The sequence below is a fragment of the Scomber scombrus genome, chromosome 9 (assembly GCF_963691925.1).
Source record: "Scomber scombrus chromosome 9, fScoSco1.1, whole genome shotgun sequence".
Taxonomy (NCBI): Eukaryota; Metazoa; Chordata; class Actinopteri; order Scombriformes; family Scombridae; genus Scomber; species Scomber scombrus.
Genome location: NC_084978.1, coordinates 21,717,666 through 21,742,803, shown reverse-complemented (window position 1 = coordinate 21,742,803; position 25,138 = coordinate 21,717,666). Strand labels below are relative to the sequence as shown.

The 25,138-nt window shown below is 38.1% G+C and overlaps 1 protein-coding gene across 3 annotated transcripts in view; it reads right to left on the bottom strand.

Moving 5' to 3' along the window:
- The window catches only part of ctnna1 (catenin (cadherin-associated protein), alpha 1), a 77,820-nt gene extending 56,434 nt beyond the window's left edge, over positions 1–21,386 (bottom strand). Inside the window, exons 1-7 of one of the 3 annotated variants that reach the window (XM_062425333.1) lie at positions 21,321–21,386; positions 18,814–18,931; positions 18,273–18,468; positions 11,663–11,829; positions 10,975–11,094; positions 9,412–9,681; positions 3,395–3,598 (exon numbers count right to left, since the gene is read on the bottom strand). In XM_062425333.1, the coding sequence (XP_062281317.1) occupies positions 3,395–3,598; positions 9,412–9,681; positions 10,975–11,094; positions 11,663–11,829; positions 18,273–18,468; positions 18,814–18,918 (1,062 nt within the window). In that variant the 5' untranslated portion in view covers positions 18,919–18,931; positions 21,321–21,386. Of the gene's footprint in view, positions 1–3,394; positions 3,599–9,411; positions 9,682–10,974; positions 11,095–11,662; positions 11,830–18,272; positions 18,469–18,813; positions 18,932–21,102 lie in introns of all 3 variants that reach the window. The other 2 variants (XM_062425331.1, XM_062425332.1) reach the window with 2 other exon arrangements.
- Between the last annotated feature and the right edge of the window lie 3,752 nt (positions 21,387–25,138).

Sequence of the window (25,138 nt, the reverse complement as noted above, 5' to 3'; positions counted from 1 at the left end):
ATATCTTCATCAAGTCACTTTGAGATTTGTTTCGTCTGTCAAACTTAATTACAGATGCAGTCAGGTTACCTGTCACACTGTCTGCCACTGGTTTAAACCACCAGCTATCTCACTATGTCAGCTACAGTTCTCAGAGGCTCTATTAGATTATTGCACAAGGTGGACAATGACAGATTATGCTTTTCATCAGTTTCCTTTATCAGACCAAATTAGTAGCCTAATTCCTGTCATGTCCACTCATTGTCACTGTGGTGACGAGATGACTTCATCTGTAAAGTTCTCAAGTCATGCAGAGCTACATGAGTGGCATGGAGGAGTCCAGTGAAGTAGAAAACTTGTTTTGAAGCAAACCAGAGATGCTGCCTGAACGGCCTGGACCTTAAAATAAACTGACAGTGTTCTGGATGAGCAATGAGAGCAAACCATGGCTATAATGCCTGAGCATGGACAGGGCAGTATTAAGAGAGAATGACATGAACTTAGTGGACACCTGACTTATTATTCTGTCCGTCACTATCCAGTGTAAACATTTCTCTTCAAAAAATTATGATAGAGCCATTATCAGATGATATGTCTTTTGTCAGTCACTTTCCCTCCAAAACCCAGATAACAGATTTCCGAGACTTTGCATGGAGAGTTAGAAGAGAAAGATTCATGTTCTAAACAGGTAGAGAATTTTTTGTGAGCATGCTTTAGCCCACTGCCCTATTTACTGCTATAATGCAAGTCCTCGACTGGCAGCCATGCAGTGAATGTACAAGTCCTGAAGATATTTCTATTGTGACCTATAGGCCAATAAAATACCGTATTTAGCTAATTTTAGGCAGCTTGAGAAGGTCATTACTGTAGGCAGGCGGATTGTTAGCCATGCATACCAGAATTAGCTAAATTCACACTATGATTACAATGTTAAAAAACAAAGCAACAGTATTATCATGATAATCATCAATGTCTACCATTTGTACTACTGTATAGCACAGATTTTATGGACTCTTGATCAATTGATTTCTGGAGTGCAAGAACTTTGTTGTACGAGTTAAATGTTGGGTTTTAACTCTTAAAGTTTTTTTAAAAGCAGAGCATAATAACAGTCACACTGAGCTCTTACGGGCCACTAGTGCCAACTGCCCCTCTGCACACCTTCACACGCACAGTGTGAAAAAGACGATAATCGCGGGAATGGAAATGTTGTCAGATTTTTCACTAGTTTGTAGCAAGAGCGGTTTACCGGCCTATCTCTATGATCAGACATCCACAGAATTACTGCTGAGTAATTCACGATTTTACCTCTAAAAACCAGCAAGAACAACTGAAAACAACTAAAGTTCAAGCACTAGATAATAAATAAGGCATTACCACAACAATGATATTTCTCCGGCTGGCTGTCTCACACTCTGCTGTTGGAGGATATTTGAGGGTTGTTTTAAGAGAGTTGTTTCCAAACAACAACATGTATATATGTATATATATATATATGTATATATATGTATATATATATATATATATATATATATATATATATATATATATATATATATATATATATATGTATATATATGTATATATATATATATATATATATGTATATATATGTATATGTATATATATATATATATATATATATGTATATATATATATATATATATATATATATGTATATATATGTATATATATATATGTATATATATATATATATATAAATAAAGTACAGTAAATAAATTTGTTAAATAAATTAAATTAGTTTTTGAATAGTTTGTTTCTTTATTATGTGCTGCATAAAGAATTCAACGTTTTTTACAAGAGAAATGTACTATGGCAACTATAACACATAAATGAGTGTTTCCAGCTGACTGTAGGTATTATGATACCTACAGTCAGCTGGAAACATTTTTGATTTCTTTGTCTTAGTGGTTAAAAAAATGAAAGCCCCGATTAGTGCGACTGCAGCCAAGCTCATATTTTTAGGGCAAAATCAAAGCGTTTTATCTTATTAGACAGTTTCCCAGTTACTACTCTCACCCTTGAAAAGTTATGCTGATTCCACCGATTTAACAGCTCATCGTCTGTTAAACAGATGAGTAAAAGTCAAAGAACAGATTCTCAATGTTTCCCAGAATAATTCTGACTTGCCAATGAAAATGTAGTATTCAGTTGGGTATGTAACTTTAGAGACGTATTCATTGACTTCTCTCCACAACACCAGCAGCAGCCATCCTATTTAAGAAGTACCACCGTATAGAAGCTTAAAGCTCAACCAGATCAAACAATCCACCAAGTTCTAAACAAAACCACCAAACTCCCACTTCAGTTAAAAAACAAGACAAAATCACTTAGCGCAGCTGTCACATAGACTAACAGTCGTACAGGCAATTTAGGAGTGTGCCTGTTTCCCCTGAAAGGTTTCCCAAGGGAATTTTGGGCTCTGGTTTGAGCATCCTTAGCAGACCTTCCTCTGCGTTCTTCAGTGTAACAGCCTCCATCTTGTCTAACCTCGGCTACAGCTCTTACCTAACAATCTATAGCCTAAAGCATTTGATGAGTAGAGCTTATTTGGAGTAGCACACACACTGAATGATTCTACTGCAATGATTTTAGTGCATTAGCTAAAGCAAGAATGGTATAAAATGAGTGTAATATCATTGTGTACTGAAATTAAAGCACAACTTAAAAAGTAATGTTAAAATTTAAAAATATTGCTTCTATTTCAGGCAAATCCAGACCCAAACACAAGCCAGGTGGGACAAGTGAGGTTGATTCCAGGATCATTTAAAAAAACAAGGCGCCCAACAGATGTCACCACTTGTAGGTTGGGCTCACTTACAGTTTGACATACAGTATATACATTCTTGTTGACTATACTCTGCTTTATAAATTAGTGACACTTCTCTTTTTAAATTTTACTTCAATACTTTCTGAGCATAGTACAACTCAACTACCCAGTTTCACTCTGCCAATTTAAAGCTTGAATACAAACACTTGATTAACCATTAAGAGACACTATACTACAGCTCATTACATTCTATTTATTTGTCGACTTTCATTTCTTGTCAAAGACAACATTAACCCAGTTTTGGAGGTAAACAAATAAAAGCAATGAAAGTAAGCAAGTGTGTGCAAATATTTGATAGGGATGATTTATTTAGTATATAGGTTCAACACAGACGTAATCATCAAGTTAATTTGAGTTTGGGACCTTTTTTTAAACTTTTGCATGTCTGACGTTATGACATTTTAATGCTTTTTACAACCTGCGGCTATCCTGCTGTCAAACTGTCCAATAAAGCCAAAATGCAAATTCAAAAAAGACCATTTTAAAAAACAGCACTGATGTGCTGTGGACACACCGCGCTGGCGTGGCAAACGAAAGGAAATAGAAAGATAAGAAGACACTTACATTGCCCATGTACTCGGACAGTAGGTCCTGAAGAGCCTGGCGCACAGAATTGCATTCGGCCACGATGCGCTCCCTGCGGTCATCACGTGTGCAGGAAGAGTCGGCCATGAGGGCAGCACCACTGATAATGCTCTCAAGGCGCTCCTCCAGGGAGGGACGGAAGCGCTCCTCACTAAACGCCAGGGGGTCCACAATGATTTGTTTCTGTAAGGAAAGGGTCAGAGGGGAAATTACACAGGGAGGTAAAAAAATGCAAAAAGTCATCATGGTACACTGATCTCTCCTTCTCAGAGCCAGAGGAAAGAAATCTGAAAGGAAAGGGGAGGACTGATTTCAAAGGCTGACGGGTCAGATGGAAAGTGCTAAGCTGTCTTTTTGTGTCCACAGGCTAAAAGACAATAACTTAAGTTAACTTCTTGTTGTTTCAGAAGTTGAAAATGTGGTCATGGATCCAGTGTGGCTCATAAAGAAATATGAAGGATTTTAATAGTATGAGTTGCATGTTTGTCATGCAGTGAATAAAGTGACTAAAACAAAGGAAACCAATGCCACTACGTAATAGAGAGCTGGCAAATTCTTCAACTAAAAATGTCTTAACAACAATATGAAAATGTTCAGTCTTTTCTGTAACAAAGCACAAAAAATGTTAAAATGGGAGCTGTACTCTCTTTATTTCTTAGAAAACAGTTTATGATCAAGGCGATACATCCTTGTTTAACCAAAGCTTCTAACCTACATGAACAAAAGCATGAAAACAAGAAACATTTCCAAATAAAGATTATGTAGTCAGGAAAGTGTAAATAATTTTGAGAAATACTTTTTTTTTTTAAATACTGTCTGAGTTCTTCAGTCAGCCAGTGATGTAACGCACAGGAAAAAGAAAATGTCCTATTCAAAAGCTTCAGTCGATTAACAGTCCAGTTTACAAAGAACAAAGTAACCTTTTTTGAGGACTTTTTTTCAAATTCCTCTTCCTATTTTTGTCTGCTCCTCTGCTCTGCTTATACTGTCTTTGAATTGAAAATGAATATAGCTCCAACAGGCACCTTTTCTGTGGCCTGACCGCAGATATTAGTCATATAATCTAACAAAATCACCTTAATCTGAAATGGTGGTGAAAACACATCAACAGAAAAGTTCTATCAAAAGACTTGTCGAATGAATCAACGAGTCAAAAAGCAAAAAGTAACATTATTTCTGTAATGTAGATCGATATCAGACAGATGAAAGAATGAATGTGTATATAATCCCTTTTGTGAAAGGATTTGATTTTACAGCCTTTGGTCGCTTTCATTTGAGTCACAGGAGTGTGAGAGTAACCCACTCCCCTCTCTTTTATATCTGCAGGATGAGAGAGAACACTTAAATGTTTGATTTCACAGGGGCAAGCCTGCTGCGAGAGGCAACTAGTTGACATGCTGGAGAGGCACTGCAGAGGGTTAAGGTATCACCATGACGCTTGTGGCAGCTAAAGAATGAAAGCCAACTTCCCCTAAGACAAGCGAACTCTGTGCCTCTGCAGATGCCTTATTACCACGAAAAAATCAACAATTCAGATGGTAAGAGTTGTGGTTTATTAGGCAGCCGAGTCTCTATCACAGCCACCTCCAGCCCCCTCCTTTCCGTCTCATCTGACCTCCTCTGCTTGCGTGTCATATCACCATGGCAACAGGCACACAAGAGAGACACGGAGGAGATAACAGAGTGAGAGGGAGACAGAGATTTGGGGGAGCATTTGAAATTGGGCATCCAAAAGAGCTAGTCTTGAAAAAGGCCTGGATACAAGTTGTTTGACTTTATGTGTAACCACTTTAAACTATCACTGATGCAACAGATCTAAGAGACTGCATCATAGCCATGTTTCTTTATGTACATGTGTCATTAGCCAAACCATCTGCTTATATAGTTTACAGCAGTGTAACATGTCAAGAGTCATGTCTGTTCCTGCATACAAAAACTTACAACTGGTGATAGATAGATGTACTTTATTGATCCCAAATTGGAAAATTCTTACAACCCTAGAAACAAGAAAATCTAGCGAGTGAATCTAACTGATATTAAGTACACAAAGGTTCTTTGCCTCTACCCATCATAAAACCATTCCCCTATAGATGCTTATTTGTTGAAAGCAGAGATGGTTTTATAGACTCAGTACTTAGACCACTTTGGAAAGCAACACTGACTTCTGGTGCATTAGGAGATATACCTAAAGTACAACATTTGCTACTTAAAAGCTTAGCTTAAGTAAATTTTTCATTAGCCTTGCTAAGAGCTACTGACTCAAAAGAGACTCTAAACGTAGGCCAAAGCATTTTTACTCATGGAAACAAGGCAAACCATTTAAAATATTAATTTTCCAATAATTTAGTCTACAAAACTACAAAAGAATAAAACGTAAAAATCCAATGTAATCCTTATATGGAAACTGCACCAATTTAAGAAGGGCAGACTTTGTTTGATATGGAGCTTGTATTAACATTCATAAACTAAAAGGCAACACTGTTGACCAGGGCGTCTGTCAATTAACAGCAGGTCAAATTGGTGTATCTCCAATGCTTTACCTATTTTTCCCCCTGTTCATTCAAAAACATGACATCAAGTTACCTGAAAGAGCTTCCTGGACTTGACAGTAAACTTCTGCAGGCCACAAATGCCAGCAACTGGGGCAGTGACCTTTTTCCATTGTGACTCATGAGTCCCGATCAATAACACTAACAAACTTCCTCAGTGTAGTCAGACAAAGTAACTGGAGCAGAGCTTTTTTTATGGCCAAACAGCTCAATGCCAAGTCAGTCACCTGACTTCTATCCAAGTGAGCATGTGTTTCAAACAAAGGCCTGAAACAGGCTAGAACTGAATTTGTAGTATATGCCTGGCAGACCATCATCAGGGAGCATAGCAAGTGTCGGGCGATGTCAAAGGGTCACAACTTCAGACAATCATTGTGTTGCATTGCCAAACACTGTGTGCAGTTCTCCTGAGCTTTCCACAAGGATATGGAGTAACCAGCCAGTGGGAAAGAAGTGCCAGAGATCAGGAGTGTTTCTGCCGAAAACAAGGACCAAGACCCAGTGAGACATGAGAGCAGCTACTCCCTAACAGCTACGTGTGTTTTCAGCAGAGAACAGGGGGGAGGACAGATGTTTCACTCCGCTACTCTGTGCTGCAACTTTGCTGCTACTGCAGACAATAACGGAGCCAACGCTTTCAGTTTATAATTGTAGAGTCTGTCTTCCAACTAAGTATTGATAACAGGCTTAGTATTTTACAAATCAGAGTTTTTCTGATGAATGTGGGTGCTAATTAATATTTTAAAACTATGCCTCGCCCCGAGTGATCAGAACTTTTCTAATTAATAATCATTCAACATTATATTATCTTAACTTCATTTACTAACACCTTCACTGTAAGGTTTATCAAGAAATGCCACAATGAAGGTTTACGTAATGTTTAACTAAAAACATAAATGCATTGTTATTCAACATAAATAAACAAGGTTATTTTAAGGGGGAACATGTTTTTAATCTAATCTTATCTAACTATGTTAGATAGGTTAGTTGGCTTTAAATTATTCATAAAAATAAATGCATGCCAAAAACACTGCTATCTATTGAATCAACTCAACTTCTAGTCATCTTCAGCTTCATTTTCATCCTCACTATCATCCTTAGAGTGAGCTCAAGGTATAGCCGACATTTCACTCATATTACAGACTTGCTACCTTGACAACATAGTCTGTTTTAGTGTGTGTTTGCAATATGTCTTAGAGGTGGTTCTGCTGTAAAAGGCACCATGTAAATAAAGATAATTCTCTCATTTGTTTATTAATTAATCCAATAGACATATATGGAATACGCAGTGCCTTCAGTGGACTTTAACATTTACTGCATAATTGTTAAGCTGCTGCCGCTGCTGTTTTCCAAAGTAGCCCATCTAATGAGGATGTTCCCTGTCTGTGCAATTAATGCAATACTTAATTTTTGTCATCAATTACTTTGCCAATATCTGTCAAACACTGAAGACAACTCTGATCTCTGCTCAGCAGGACACAACCTCTCAGCTGAGCCTGCATTGTTTTGAAGCAGAGGCTGGTGGTTGAAAATGTACACTCATAGTGAATTTCAACTTGTTGATCAAAGATTTTTAATGAGAATCAAAATTAATGTAATTAAGAAGCCGGATGGTCTTAAATGAGTAGTTGGCTGTTTGGTTGACAGCTGGCACTTATAAAAGGCTTTAGTTCTCAAATCTATAGTTTATTTTGTCACAATATTATATGCATTTGTTGTTGCTTTCAAAAAGAACTTAATATTGTAAGTGAAATCATTTTGCAGGACAAATGAAGGGTTTGTGCTGCCAACTATAAAATTATGCTGTGATTTCTCAGTGTCTTGAGGACTACAAAAGTGTTTCAGAAAATGCACTTAAGCAATTGAAAAAACTGTAGATAAAAAGAGCAGTTTCTATTCTTTTCCCTACATGACAAAGAGAAAATATAAAAATAAAATATTACATCAATACAAACCTGCATCCTATTCACCACCAACTAAAGAACCTGCATACAAAACTAGCAGCCCAATCATTGATTCTTAAGGTATGGCAATGTTGCTTTGCAACAGCCACCACTGAGATGCCTGCAAAATGCCATGAGTAATTAAATAGTGCGTCACATGGCTACGGGCATCTAAACCATGAGCATGCAGATTGCATCAATCACGCAAGTAAACAATGTCACTGGAAGAGCCAGGAGCAACACATCAACTTACACACTGCTACTTGCTGAATGTCTAAATATATGATCAACACACAGCAGAAACCTATGTTTGTACAGAATTCATTGAACATTTGGTTTTTCAGTTTGGGTCTGCTCTGCTGTCTTTGGAAGCTTTCTGAATAACACATTTCCTTTAAACAAAAAGGTGCTCTTGAAAGAAGTCAATGTTTGTGGGAAAAAAAGGAAAAAAACTGTTTAATCATCTTTGCATTTATCACCCCAGGCAGCATTAAAATTATTAGCTCAATGTTTTAGCCAGCCGTTATCCTGATGTTGTCTCATGTCAATATTGTGATGACAGGCGTGTCATATGTTTCATATATCAGTATCATATATTCAGTAATATTTTTCTTGAATAAGGTCTTGAAACTTCAGTCTGAGGTTGAGGCAGAATTAAGTTCAACTCTTTGTAAACTCAGGTTATTGCTAGTTATGTCTCTAGCTAGAGTTATTCATCTCTATGTCTCTATGTCAAATCTTTCATTTGACATAGAGACAGAAGAAAATCTAGGAATAAGGAAATTGTGACTCATGTCCAATTTGCCCACATAGCTCGTCCTATTTTCTACCCCAACCCCAAACCCTTCAAGGGTTTTGGTCATTTTATGATTCAGTTGGATTAGTTCTTGTAAGATAAAATTCTGACCTAGCCATAACCTTTCTGAATAAGCCCCCCCCATCATCTGTGCTGAATAAATAAACAGTTTATCATACTTTCTAAACATAGACTTCCTGTAAAGAGGGGGAAAATATGACCTTAAACTTGCAGTGCAAAACCTTTACATATAAATGTTAACTTCAAGCCCTTGCCAAATGACACACCGCTAGATAAATCTCTCTGCCTGTCACAGAATACCAGTTTTTAATCTGGTGTCAGGTTTGACATTCCCACCCTGGCAGTGTGGCTCTATGGGCAGAGCGTGCGAACCTGAGACTTTGACCGGTTGAGCCTAACTTTCGGTTAGCTCTCTGCTAAATTGAATGGGGATAAAATAATTTAAATGTGTGGCTCTCCTAGAATTTGTCCACCGTTTTACAGCTGCAGCGCTTGTGACAGAGTACGCTACAGTGGAGTCTATGACCTAAGCATGTGTGTTTTTGTAATTACTCTCACTGCCAAAAGGAGGAGACAAAAAGTCCCAGACTCCAGCTAAATATTGATCTGGTTGACACCTGGATGTATGGTGGGACACACAAAAACAGGCAAATGGGGTGTGGCTTGTTAAACACTCAACTGACTCACATCAAAATTGTTGAGGGCGTAGGCGAGCTCTCCACCTCCTCCTGGCTGATTGAGTGCTGAGTCTTCAGTGGAGGTAGCCTGGGCCGCATTGGAGATGCCTGAAACTGCATGCTGCAGCTGCTTGTAGATCAGGTCACGGTTCGCCTTGTAGGCTGCCACATCAGGGTGCTGCAGGCAGGCACGAGACGCTGTGTACAGCATGGGGATGTTCCTCTGTAGGACGCCACGAGCAGCAGCCATTTGATCCTTGTGGTGGACGTCCTTAAGCTCCTAAAAGGATGAAATCAAAAGGAAAGAAGAAAAGGGTACAAAAAATAAAGGGTTAAACTGGAAGATGAAATACTTACAGGGGGTGGGGTGGTAATGTACTTTAGATTCAAAATGGGCCTGTCATGCCCTTATGGAGACAGTAAGTGTGACAGAGTTTGTTCTGGATGACCCAGATTTATTTATGTCCCCTGCGGTAACACAACACAGTCATAATCAGGCCATTATAATATGCCTTTGCAATTTAATGCGTTGCTATTCAGACCTCAGCATTATATTGCAATTACACCTTCATAGGAGGGAGGAGAGGAGATAGAGATCGCTGGCATAGATTTATGGTATTAAAAAAAACAAACTGCTTGCATACACAAAGCAAAAGCCTCTCCTCCAAATGGAACGCTCCCAGGGATTTTTTTCTACTACTGCTGCTGCTTGAGACATGCTCCGAGTAAAAAAAACTGTCTTAAAGCCACATTATTTCCTGCATTCACTTTGGTTAAACACATTCTGCTAATAATAAAGAAGTACAAGCAACGTGCATCACAAATTCTGAATGAACCCCAAAAGGCCTTTTTTTTTAAAAAGGAGGGAGACCTGGGAAAAAAATGCTTTATACGCATACAGTACTCACAGCAATCTGTCCCGCTACTTTTGGGGCCAAAAAAAACTCAAATATTCCCACGTTTTTTAATACACTTATTAAATTAATAATAAGCACATCCTATACATTTAAGTATAAATTATAATTATAAATTATAGTAAAGAGAAAATGTCTGTCATCTCGAAAAATATTAAATACCACACCCTGTGTTTTCTTCACCTCCAGTAATTAGTATGTGTGTGCATCTTCTGTGTCTGTATGAAGAACCTATTATGAGATTGTTTACCCTTAAATATGAATCATGAAATGCGTATCACTGTTGAATACCACTGACTCCATAGTTTAGGAAAACTATGTGCCTTTTTTATCACAGGAAATTGGTTTGGTCACATTCAGAGTCGAGTCTTAATGTGCTTTTCTTGTAATCCCAGCCCACTTCACTGCATTTGGTAATAAGAAGATTGTTCATGCTTACTGAATCTAATTGTCTAGCCAAAGCATGAGGCATTTCTCTTCTTGTTTACTCTTTGCCATTGTTTTTCTTACCGCTTGCTATGTGGGTTAGAGTATGTTTTCTCATGTGTGACAACACCACTAACACCCATTCAACTTCTTGATATTCTCCCAACCGAATTAAATCCACCACATTCCACCTACAATCTGACCTCGTCTCTGTTTTGTCAACTATACTTTACCTGCTGTCTCTTGGCAGCCATGATGTTCAGCTTGTCCACCTCTGGTTTCAAGGCCTTATATTGGATCCCCAGTTCCTGCTCTGTTCCTGCATTACGGACTTTCACCAGACTATCCTCAACCTGAGTCAGGTAGATGGAAAGCGTTAGACAATGCTTGAGAAAAAAGTTTACAAATTAAAAGTTAGCAAACTAAACAAATTTAATGACTGATGTGGAGTATACAAAGCTATAACTCCTAACATATCACTCACAACACTCAACATATCAAAACTTCAAATATATATATATATTTTTTTTAATCATTAAAGCTGTGACTTTAATTAGCTGAAGCCTATTTAGTTGGTTTTGATACATCAACATGGAGCTCATGAGCTAAATGCAATTAAAAGCACAGATCTTTCTGGACATTATTAGACAAATCATTTAAATTTGCACAACTGGGTAAATCTGATTATCAACTGCTTTAATCACATTATTACCTTCATGTGGCCATCAATAGTACCAGGTAGCTTTATACATGCAAATAGACAATGATGCGATTTCTATGCTCAAAATGAGCAGTCAATCAGTCAGTAACCCTGCTCTTGACAACGTGTGGCTTTTTACTGAGTGGACTAATTCAATTATCTGACATTATAATTAAGCCTGTTTGTACTGTGTGATATGCAGAAGAAGACATCCGTCTCACCAGTTTAAGCTGCAGTAGAAGTTTGTAGACATCAGACATGTCTGCCAGCACCAACAGATGTGTGACTGCCGACAGGAGGGCTCTGGCAGCACGAACCATATTGCCCCTCTTCACAGAGGAGCAGGGGTCTTCTGCAAATTCTCCAGAAGCCTGCCTCATTGAGTCACCTGAGAATTAGTGAAAACAAAACATCTGCTGTAAACAGATATGTCTTCGACTGAAAACTGGTTGAAAAACAGACTTTTGCTGTCACAAACAAACAAGGGATTGAGCACAAATTTTAGGACTAATAATGCCAAAAAGTATACTGAATTTCTGGTTGTTTGTGAATAGGATGCATTTTCCCTATCTTTACTCACAAAAGAAATATTATAATGAATTCAAGCTTTTGACATTTTCAGGGCTGCAACTAATGATTACTATCATTACTTATGAATCTGCAGATTACTTTCTCAATTAATTGCTATGTCTAAAAAATGTCAGAAGAGATCTACAAATGTGTTCTGTCCAATCAAAAAATCCAAACCTATTCAGTTTACCATCATACAATCATCTATTCAATATCTTACAACAAAGAACCACCTCAACCAGCAAAGGTTCGACATTTTTGCTTAAAAACAGATTAAAGCTATTATTTGATAATCAGATTAATTTGTGATTATTTTTCCATCAATCAATTTATATTGATTGATATTTGCCTCACCAACAAGTTGTAATATGGAAATATGTGACACAAAGTCCATTTAGCATGGTATCACAAAGACCTTCCACTGTTAAAAAATTGGACAACACTATTCACGTGTAACAGTAGTAGAAGTAGTAGAAGTAGTAGTAGGAGTAGTAGTAGTAGTAGGAGTAGTAGTAGTAGTAGTAGTGTACAGTAACTGACAGCTGATGTCTCCAAGCGGCCATAGTCCATTCAAGGCTAAAAGTCAGCTGTAGGCCATCAAGAGTCTTCATCTGACAGAATGAGGAAGGTGAAGGAGAGAGGTCAAACTGTGACGTGTCTCCCCTGCCTGACTCTGGTCAGCATGTGTCACAAAGAGTGACACAGACACACAGACACACGCACCTCTTCCATGTATAGTCATAATTTCAGCTTGCACACAGACATGAACATGCAGCCCACTAAAAAAAATTAAACATTTAAAAAAAGGTCAAATCTGCAACAACAGGCTCACTGTCTAGTCTGGCCAGCATCGTGCTTTGTCTTACATTGGCTGGGGCTGCGCTGTCGACTGGGTACACAATAGACTTTGTAGGCTTACATTATCAACAACACAGTAGATCTGTGAATAGGTTACGTCAATGGAGAAACAGCCAAAATCAAAACTCTAAAAAAAGCGCCTTATAACTGCTATGTCTGTGTTAGAAATCCAAAGCCAGCAAAAAAGACAAGTTCTGCTGGTGAACTGAAGCAAAAACTAAGAAAGGATGACAAGCAGCAACATGAATAATTATATTACATCACTGAAGCGTGCTCTGGTAAAAAGAGACAACTCAAAACCAACTTAGCAGCAGCTCATGCTTGGCAGTTTTTACCATCTCGCAAAATACTTTTTCGACAACAATCATATACTGTATATAAGAAGAACTATTCATTTGGGGCTTTTGAAGTCTTCCTGTGAAAGGGAGGAGACTCAACCTTTCTCCCAGTGTGTCCTGGCATTGATTCCAGCCACCATGCCCCTCAACAGAGTTAAAAGTCTAATAATTATGGAGGCTTACTCCATAATTAAACTTTAAACTTTAGATTATAAGAAGGGGTGCCAAAAATAATGTGACATTATACTTCATGAAACAGAAAGGCAACACTGAAAAATGAATGGCAATATCAACTAAATCTCATAAACTGGCTATGTGAGCAGTGCACAGTAAAAGCAGGGTGGTGTTTTTTTTCAAAGTCAAACCGTCACAGAGTGCTCTCTCTCACTTCACGATAACGAGTGAGCTGTATTTAGTTTCAAAGTGAAGTGACTTCTTGGCTTGCTTCAACCTCTGGGATGTTTTTTCTAGTTTGTCTTCTCCCCAAAAGCAGTCAATGGATGACTGACGTTTTCTGTGAGAATAAGTTGTGACTATGTGTGACAACTCAGAAAGATTTTTTTTAACTCTTTTCTCTGGTTAAAAGTTGAAAACCACACCCAACCCCTGGTATGAGCACTCAACAGAGATTTCACAGGGTGCTGGGGTGCAACTGTGCATCACTCCACCCAACAATGATTCTGACAGCTCAACTCAGGGTATCGGCCAACACCAAACAAACTACTACTCCACTGCAAGTGCTGTGTTTATCCCAAATTTAAACTCTCTATACATTACTGTTTTAAAAACACAATGAGATACACTTAACAGTCCCTCCAGAAAATTGTGATTTTGCGATCACATTAACACAAATTCAAGAAATCTCTGCAATCACACTTGTGGAAGTTGCATACTGGAGCAGGACTAGCTCCAAAACTAGGCTTCCAAACAACCCTCAAAATGGGATTTTCAATGAGCACAGATAAACTTTACCCTTCAGCAGATGAATGTGAAAACAGCCTTCCAGTGTCAAACTCTGCACACACCAGTCTGCACAACAAACCTCAAACATTCAACTGTAGGAGCAAGAAGAAAGACATATTTCGGAGTGGGTTTGGACTTTAAAAACACACAAAACAAAAAAACATGCACTACTGATGATCGGGGATGTTTTTATTTTTCACAGATCCAGTCGTCATTATACTCCAGATCGAGTAATTGCACGCAGAAGAAATTCATCTCTATTTTTAGTCAGTCCTCTCAGCTTTGCTCAACACAACATGTTTTTCATACATGTGTACATGCTTAAAATCCATAGACTGAAAGAAAAAGCAAGTGTGGAAACGGTATAATAATGGGAAACAAAATATAAATCAGGCATGTGATCAATTCTCTCATCTATTTTTCTAATTTATTTGCTTTCTTGTAATCTTTGGAATAAAAAAAAAAACAATAAAATGACATAATGCCTAACCCAAACTGGCAGATCTCAGTCTTATTTTGCCATTAGACCATCAGTCAAAAAATTGTGTGAAATTTTAAAAAGCAGCAATATTAATCAGTTTTCATTTTATTATTTGAATAATTGCAAGTGGTAATATTTGGTATTGCTTAACAAGATTTAAATGTCTGTCATGCCATATTCTGTGTACCCATTAGTGGAAACGTCAATACTAACAATATCATTTTTAGACATGAAATAACTGTAATCATAGTTTTAAAAGCATTATATGTAATTAATAATGAAGCCTTCAAACAAATCTGACTATTTAAGTGAATCTGTGGCAAAAAGCTGGCGACAGTTTGAAATCCAATCACTCATCATTATAAACATAAGCTAATTTTTCAGTGCTTGACTGGACTGAGAAAACTTCACCGGCTAGGCAACTGGCTTAATAAATGAAACATCAATAACATAGCGTCAATACGCCCCCCCCCCCCCCTGCTTGAGTTAAGTAATCTGACAACGTGTGAGAATCTCTGATAAATGTTGCTTGCTGTGCTCGTACACACAAACCCCAACCACAGCTATTGCCGGCACTTATAATTAATACATGCGCACTTCAGCAATTACTTACTGAAACTCTACAACCACTCACTCAACAATCTCAGGTTTCTGCTTACAACCACAGAATTAAAAAAAATGTTTCTAAAAGCCTTGCACCTCTAAGACCACCTAAGGATGACAAGCTTTTCATGCATGTTCTCCAGACCTTGAATTGAAGGGCGGAGAAACAAAAGCACAAAAAGACTTAAGCAGACATGGACAGATACATTTTAATAAATGTGTCCCTCATAGTCCATGTCACCTGTTGTTACATCCATGCAGTCTGACACCTTGCTTATATTGACCATGAAGAAAAAGGCATTAGCTGTTCCTCTGTCAGTGTTTACACTTTGATCCACTCTGACACAATATTGCTGTGTGTGTGGCCAGCTCAGACAACTGCCCAATAACGTCCAATTAGTTAAATGTTCGAGATGAGATTGTTACTTAGTTACAGTATGTGTTCGGTTTGGACAGCTTCATTAAGTCAAATTGAATTTAAATTGAACAGCGTTGCATCAACACAACATATCATCAAGCATGATATCAAATTTCAAATTAAAATCAATTACACTTTTGTAATTGACTTTTTCTAGAAAATAATTGTTTTTTTTCCATGTGCATTTGGTTTTGCTTTCAAATTCAGTCGTGTGATGTTTGTGTATCACAACAAAAGATAAACCAAACTTGCACTACAGGATCTGCAAAACTGAGATCTCCCACAGATTGACCGTTTTACCCCGACAGAGAGCTAAAGCAGTTTGTGCAAATGATCGACCTCAAACACAGTCCGCACCTTCAGGCTGTTATTCCCCTCTGTGAGCAAAATCAATAAGGCCATTTTCAGGGGGCAGATAGTGATCAGTGTTCCTTTAATAAACTTCCATCCATCTAACGCTCACCTGCAGCCCACCAAGTGCATGATGAAATGATTAAAATGTATATCACACAATAAGCCTCCCAAACAGCAGGACAACAAAGACACAGACGGGGAGGGAAGGGCAACACAGAGAGAACAAGGACAAGAGCAGACAGAAGTGGTTGAGAAAAAAACAAGTCCTTAGTGTAAGAACTATCTACTGATTATAATGGTGCTTACTTTGAAATAAATGTGATTTTAGACATTCAGGAAATATGTTAACAGGGGTAAAAACGCCCACTAGATTGCAAATCATTTGGGGGAAAAAAAAAAAACACAGGCGACTAGCCACTTCAACATGAATTGTTCTCATACTCATCCTTAATGATCATGTCAGAAATGTTTTCTCACATTTTTAAACAGCTGGTAAGCCACAGCTGGGTGGAAAATGCTTTCTGAATCCAGGAGGGTGGAGGGGTGTTACCCTACTCAATGGCTGTATTATCAGTCTAGGCACGCTCCGCTGAGCAGCATGGCATAGCTGACAGCCAGGCCTCGGCACCAGCTAACAACAGTCTCTAAATTCCACTCCGGTGACAGCTTACCACATCTACAGTAACATTCCTGGGCACTGAGCGCTGCACAGGCTATCTACCAACATGTCATATACCTCCCAACTACTCAGCACAGAGCTCCAAAGGGGGACAGCTAACTCGCTGAGATCTGGGGAGAAAAGACACAGTCACAGACGTTGCTTCACAAGGTGATAATAACAGCCACCCTCAGGTCAAAGCCCCCCTGGACTCAGTGGTCTGTGAGTGTGTCAAAAGACAGTCAGATATCCGGGCGGAAAAATAAATGAGACTTGTGAGTGTGCTGGTTAGTTGATGGAACCTGTTATCACAAGACAAATGCTATTTTCATTGCCCACTGATGTGATGGTGGATTCCTGTCTCGAGACTTGTGGGAGGCATGAAATTGAATTGGAAATGGACTGTGTGTGGGTTGAGTCCCACCAGGCAGGTGATATAATCATTCAAACAAATCTGCACACTTTTTTTTGTTCACATTACAATTATAAAGCAGGAAAAAAAGTGGCTGGGTAGTGTCTGTGTGTCACATCTGTCACAAAATGAGCTGGTGCACATTAAACCACCTCACAGACAACCTTTTATACAGAATACCGTGCAGATCCACCACCACATACCAACATGCTCCTTCAATCATCCGCATTGACAAAACGAGCATCCTGGGGTGTGATGACTCACTTTTGACTTTGTCATCATCAATAAAGGCAAACTTCCATCTACAGAAGCTACATATGAATATCACTCAGTCTCACACAAAGATTCGGGAGGAACTCATTTCTTCCATAAGTGTGATCGTGACAACACAGGTAAATATCAATATCCTGCTCTAAAGATACTGCTCCGACAAAAAGGTTTCTATAGTAACAGGATGACTACAATTGAGTTACATTGCAGGGCCGAATGATATTGGCGAGGTTACATGACTGAAAACATTGTCACAATATTAATATGAACATTTTCTTACTGTAGAAAGACACAATGTATATTATAGAGGTAAACTATATTATACATTACATCACAAAATAACTTTGAACACATGTAAAACAAAAACCACCAATAACTAATTTGTCCAATTTATAGAATATTGAATTATCACCTTTGTTCTATACAGTACATCAACAAATAAGTGACCACAGACAGCTACTTCTATGAGAAATCAATATTCTCTATCATAGTCTCTTTACTTCCTAAATAGGAATCAGCGCAAGTCCTCAGAGACACCTCAGCCTTTTGTTATGGGCGTAACAGTGAGGCTGGTGATGCTCAAACCCAACCTCTTGGGCAACGAGAAGACATGAACTTCAGAGGGGAACATGCTAAAACTGGATCCTACAAGGCACTGACAGAGTGTAGCTTGAACTGAATGTGTTTAGTATGCATGCTTAAATAAAAGCGTTTATTAATGGGCTCCTTGAAAACCTCCATAGCACGAGAAGATCTGTCAGGCTCAAAGTATGTCCTTATTTCAAGGTCTTCCACTGGGGCAGATGATATGTACATAGCTTATGATTTATTTATCATACCTCCTATCTTCAGAAGCACTCTGTACGAGCTAGAGACCACACACTGCGATATGTATTTTAAATATACCTTGCTTGCGGACATCTTCCACTGCTGCAGTCAGTTCATCCTTGAGGAACTGACTTTCCTTTGCAATCTTTTCTCCTTTCTCGAGGAAGTTCTGGGTCGCTGTCTCCACTGAGGCTGCCAGCACATGAGCCTTCTTGGAGCGTCCCTTCTTCTTGTTCGATGGGCCTTTGTTGCTGGAGTTTACCAAAGTGGTAACCTGTGGCAGGGTTACAAAAACATGACGGCCCATGTAAGAAACAGCTGCTTTGGGGTCTCAAGTGAACTGGTGGACTACAGCTATGCAAACAGATCTTTTCACACACAACCTATAGCATTATTGTTTAAGGTTTAGCTTTCTGGAAACCAGTAGTAATTTCTTCTCTTAAAAATATTAGCGTTAACTTATAAACTTTATGTGTAGCATATGAATTCTGAGCTCACCAAAAATATAAATTTGGCACAGGCAGAGCTCCTGTTTTCTACTTATCCTGTGAATTTTGCTTTAGACTTACTTGCATTAAAATGAGTTAGTAAACAAAAAGGCAGACTATATGTATGTTACCTGGGTGACCAGGGGCTCCAGCAGCCTCTCCACTGCCAGAGTACGGATCTCTAGGCTCTTTGGGTCCCATTTAAAGTTGATGTTAGCTGTGTTGATGGTCGTCATGGTGTCTGAAATTCTGGGAGTAAAAAAGTATAAGGAATATGTTAAAAAAGAAGATCAGGGAGATGCCAAGTCTATTCTTAAAATGCAGCGATGAAATACAATTTGGACTGCAACAAATGCGATCATCTTTGTCTTTCAAAACACCAAATACCTGTCATGTGAGGTGATTGGGGCTACACACTATATTTTTAAGGCACAGTGAATAGGAAAAAGAGAAGTCTGGTTTGCAAAAACTTCCTCTAAAATATTCAGACTACTTACTAACAGTTTGTACAGTTGTCAATATACTATGATCCTTGTTAAGAGCCAGTATTACGCCATATAAGGCTGGACAATATACTGATATGAATCAATACCAGGATATGAGACTAGATATTGTCTTAGATTTTGGATCGGCATAAGTGTCTTTTCCTGGTTTTAATGGTTGCATTACAGTTAAGAAATTAAAATGTTCAGAACTTATCTGACTATTCTAGCTCTTCTATAATTTGCCAATACCTACTTACTCATTACATCCACATTAAGGTTGATTAGTTATATCAAAAATCTCATTGTGTAAATGTTTTGTTAAAGCACCAATAGTCAACACTACAAAAGAGTCTCAATATCGCTGGAAGCATTTGGTCAAAAATATTGTTATATTTGATTTCATCTATATGGCCCAGTCTTAACTCGATCCCTTCGCAGAACACTGTGGCCCATTTTCAATGTGTTTCAGTCTCTTTTTAGGCAGTGACTGCAACTCCATTGATTTGCTATCAAACATGGAGGGGTGGGGATAATCAGCAAGCCCTAAGGGCAGTGCAGCTTCAACTGAAAAGTTGGTCAGCTGTAATGTGAGAACAATGTCATTGCAAGCTATTAGCCTACATTGTTAACAAAGAAGACAAAATATTTTAAGAGCACGTGAATGATGGCTACCCCACGTTATACTGAAATGTCATTTATCCAAGGGTGTTTTTTAAGCTGTGGCAATAAGAAGCCCCTTTTACCCTTTTTTTTCAAATGTCAGCCAGTATGGATGGATGCTGATTGTCTGGCTCTGCTTTAAATCATTTTATCATAGACCAAAATCTGAAGGCATTTCTTTGATACTCAGTGCAGCTTTAAACTACAATTACTCATCAACCACTGCAAGGTTTCTCACCCATTATATTTAAAAGGTCACTTCACACAAATCTCACCAAAAAAAAGAATCATACTAGTTCCTAACCATGCTTTCAGTTTTGGTTTGATTTGCTTTGGTTTTAGGATGTCCACAACTGAAACTTTTGCGGCCATAATGAACAAATGAACAAAACTGATGTTGTGATGCACAAAGCATTGAAACATTACATTTCACAAAGAAAACATAATAATGAATGTACTGGTCGTCTGTGGTTATACACCTCACTCATTATCATTTCCACTGAAACTACATTAGGGTGAGAAATAGTTCAAACTGGTGTGTGAACTCATTACGCTAAGTAACTGTGACAGAGGAGGTGAATTTCACAATACATTCACCTACATTGTATGGGTGTGGCACAGGTTCCAAGGGATATCTCCAAATCCGGGCTGAAGAAAACGAAACTACCCGGAAGGCTACATACCACGGGGGGGTACGTGAATGTGTTTTTAAAGTGAAATAACACTTATTTCTTAACACATTAAGTTATATAAGCCATCAGGCCAAAGCTACACCACCTTAACTTGTTTTTGTTTGATAACTGGAGGACACAATCCAAACCCCCCTAAAATACACAGATTATTACAAGCAGAGGAGCAACAGGTTGGATGAAACGCCCTGCCAGCTAGGTACTAATACTCAAGTTACACCTGAGGTGGCTACATTAATTAACGCTGGAATGATTTACTTAACTGGGCCAGTTACAAATAAAGTATGTGGTGATGTAGACTTAAAACCTCTTGTTGACAAAGTTAACTTTTGGCAATTTTCCAACAGGTATTTTCTAAGGCCGTGTCTTAAGGCCAAGTTACCTGCTGCTAGCGTCCAGTATGCCAAACACGGCACCGTGCTAAAGCTAATGCTAACCGACACAACAAACATTAGCTCAGTTAGCCTGCTTTAACACGACGAAAGGCTTAAACTGTGTCAACTGGTCATCCAATTAACAACCACACACTGAAACAGATAAACTACATCGCTTAATTTGAGTCACAAAATAACCGCTGATAACTTACCGTTAACAACCCGCTAGAAAAACTTGGAAGTTTAAAAGTTCAAAATGGAGGAAAGAGAATTACGGAATTCCTTGCCTGTAAAGTTTTCCTCCCTGTTTCCTCTCTTCTTTGATACAGTTAAGTTGTTCTCTCAACTGCCGACTTTACAACAGATATTTCCCTCCGAAAAATATATCCAAAGGGCAATACAAGAACGGCTTTAAGCAACCTTTGGTTACCTGAAAAGTTTCGGTTAAGAATACGTCGATGTCGCAGACTGCTTCCCAACAATGGATGAGGCAGAGGGGGGGCTGGGGCGGTGACCGGGCGGCTGAACTTCCTGGCAGCGGGGCAGGCCGACCACAGCACTCCGCAGCCCACAGAGAGGAGGTGTACTGGGCGTGGCACCGGCTGCGTGTGTGTCCATATATGGATTAATTATAGCTTCCATGGAACTACTGTAAGGCCAGGCCTGACTGTGGGATACCAGTTTTGCTTTTAATATTTAGTCTGAAGAGAAGTAGTCCTACAGTTTTCAGGGAAAGCTAACTTTGAGTGAAATAATAATGTATGTGAAAGTAATGGCAATTAAAACATATGATCAAGCCAAGCCGAATTTAATTTAATCTCTGCTTTTAGTCTTTCGTCGTTTTGCTCTGCTTTTCTTTGTTTCCTTGGTGCAGATAAAAGTGAGGAGTTAATTTAATCCTGAAAGCAGAAAAAAAGTCACTTGATCTTTAGTTGTTGAGTTAAAACAAAGGAAACTGACAAAACCAGTGTTTGATCCAGTGCTGCTCTCTGGAAATGTTAACAAAACTGAGCAGTTTAATGTCACCTTGAAAGTTGATTCTTTAGTGTTGCAGTTTTCATTGTACTTTTCCCCATTGAGAACTGACTGGAAACTGATTTAGTTCAAGGATACCATTCTCAAACAGTGTAACCACTGGGGAAAGGCTTACTTTGTATCTGTTGCTTATTATTTAAATCACATGTGACTGTAATATATCATCATTTTGGAAGTCAACATATTTTCTTGTTGGTGTAAATATAAATGTATTTTTTTCTATATTATTTTATCTCTCTTATCTTTCTGTTCACTCTCTCACTTTATTATAATTGTAAATGTGTTTGCCATACTCTAATTGGAACTAGAGCTGGAAGAAGCCACATTTCAGCCTTCAGTGTTGCCACATGCTGCCTTGCTGTGTATGTGACCATTAAAGGTCTTTGAATATCTCTAATGAATAAATAAAGTCTGTGTTCATAGCATGCTGGATGGAGCCATTTCAATTTGTAACTAGCTTTCTGCAAATGTCAAAGTGTCAGATGTTGTCTGCTAGATTTAAGAGCCATTTATTTGGTAGTTTACTTTCTACATAATTGTTCGAATACAAGCCATTCTGTGCCCTCTGCTTCTTAATTTTTAGTCTTTTAGTCAGGTTTAGAGTAGCTTGGCTTCAAGTGTATATAGGCTACTGTTGCATTCACCCTGTGTGCCTGTCCTACATCACAAATATGACTTTTTAAAATGTTAATGGGTTCAAATGTTGGATAGACAAATTCAAGTAACAGAAAACCCCAGAGACAAAGAGAGACTCCATCAGCCCTGGAGTGAGCTGATGGAGAATTAGGTACACAAACAATGAGCAGGTTGTAGCTTGGGTTTCTCATGTTTTATTAATGTACATAAACATCCGACTATAGCAGCACAGCCATTTCAGATAATGCTTTTATCCAGATAGCTAAGGCTTGCAGATGGCACACATTTTTACAATTTCAAGGTCAAGAAAAATACTGCAGTAACACTTTTATGGTTTATTGCAACTATGACTGATAACATTGGGACATTTGATAAACACATTCAAGAGCCAAGTATTTTGGTTCAGACCTGATGAAGTGTGAAAGCCATAAATAGATTATCTCAAGAGGCCAGGTGCCACCCACTTTACACACTTACACACACACACACACACACACACACGCATGCACACACGCGCACACACACACACACACACACACACACACACACACACACAGTGGATACACTATCCCTTTAAACCATGCTAACAGATTTTACTTCATGGCATATAAAGTAACTGAAAAGTTTCTGACAGTTGGTCATTTAATAATTCACTTTTTACAGCTTGCATCTGATTCGCACCTTTTATATGTGTATCAAATAAACCTCATTGTCTAAAGATGAGTCTATTTGCAAAAGAAAAAAATATAATCTAATTTGACAAAGCAGTGCAAGCATAGGTCATAATTCCAATTATATACAGAGAGAGAGTCGCTAAAAAAAAGAGGATACAGTCATCAGCAATCCAAGGAGGCAGCCAAAGAGAACATTTCAAACAACAATGGTGTTTTGTTCTGCCGGCAATACAACTAACACACTTCTATTTGTTGGCTGGAGTAGGTGCTAATTAAGAAGCTCCACCAGTGCAGCATGAATTACAGTCCTGAAGAGAATGAGCTTACAAATGTACTTACAAAGCTCTTAATGAAGGCCTCCAAATATAATCATCTTCTGGAAAGACCCTCCTGAATATTTTTCTTGCAATAATAATTTGCATTGTAATTGCTTTCTCCATAGAGTTTTTGACCATGCCGAAACTGAAGGGTCATGCATTAAATAGGCATATTAAATCCCTGCAAACGAAGATATATCAGTGAACTATCTTGTGTGTAGTATTAATTTCAGTCAAGAACAGGGAGACCCGCGATATAAATAGTGAAGCAGATTTGTTTATCCAATTAACACTCTGTGGTGAAGGGGGATTAGATGTGGTGCAATTGTGTGCTTGAATGATGAATGTTTGTCCAAGTAACAGCTTGCTGGGAGGGCAAGTTTGGTTGTCCTTGAACTTCATCTTTTTGTACCTGTTGGGCCCGACAAATGATAAGAGCACAGCATGCTATAAATAATTCCTACTCATAATGAGGAAGTGCACATGTTTTTCACACACTGAATGTATAATTGAGCACATGCAAATCTGCATTGTGTGGAAGTATAGTGGATCAAAAAAGAAAAAGATAGTGGGTATATATGATTTTACTATTTCTTACCATAAAGTAAGGTGTTCATATATCTCCAATTGAGAGATTATAAATGAAACTATTTAACAGCCTTAGAGACTGGAACAAATTCAGTTGTATTTGATTTTCTTAAAACAAAACTTACTTGTGAAAAACTTGTGTTCTCCTGCAAACAGACGATTTTCCTTCTTCAGATAGCTTCAGACTGAAATGAGAAGAAGTAGTCCAGTATTCCTAATGACATATGAGAGGAAGGGTTTCAACATATATACACCATCTCAAATGATGCCAAACACCTTTTAATTCAGTTCAAGGTACTATGAAAACTCTACTATTGTAGAACGAAATTACACAAACTTTATCCAGAGTTTTTTACCATATGTGATTGATGCCAGTTTGTAGTATTTGGTTGGGCATTTTTGATATTATCTCTAAGGTTGTTATAAAACCAGATCCATTACTTATCATCTTTAGCTCATCTGAATCAACAATGACTCTTATTTCAGCTCAGAAACATTTTCTTTCTTATTCCCCCATTACAGCAAAAAAAAAAAAGAAACTTACACATTGGAATAAAACTAATGTCTCAACCATTTAGTTGTGGGTGGATGATTTAGATGCAGTTTTAAAAGACAAACTCTACTAACTTGATAGAATTTGACAACCCCTCATAAAAAATAAAATTACAAATACAAACCATATTTTTCATCTATAACATTTTACAGAATCACACAAATGTAAAAGAATGTGAAAATGTGAATGAATGAAAATTAAAACATGTTTAATAAAGTTCATTGTCTAAAATTACAGTAAAAAATTACTTTTATTATTGTAATTTCCCCCCTTTAACTTTACCCATAGCGATACTGTAGACTAGTTCCTTCCTACCTCTCACACTAAGTAGTTACAATGCATCATCACCATTGATTGTAGTGATCATCAACTATTGTTTTGCAAGAATTATAGTTACTTTACGTGTAGCTTCCTGTCGAAGTAATTACTCATACTTTGATGTTGA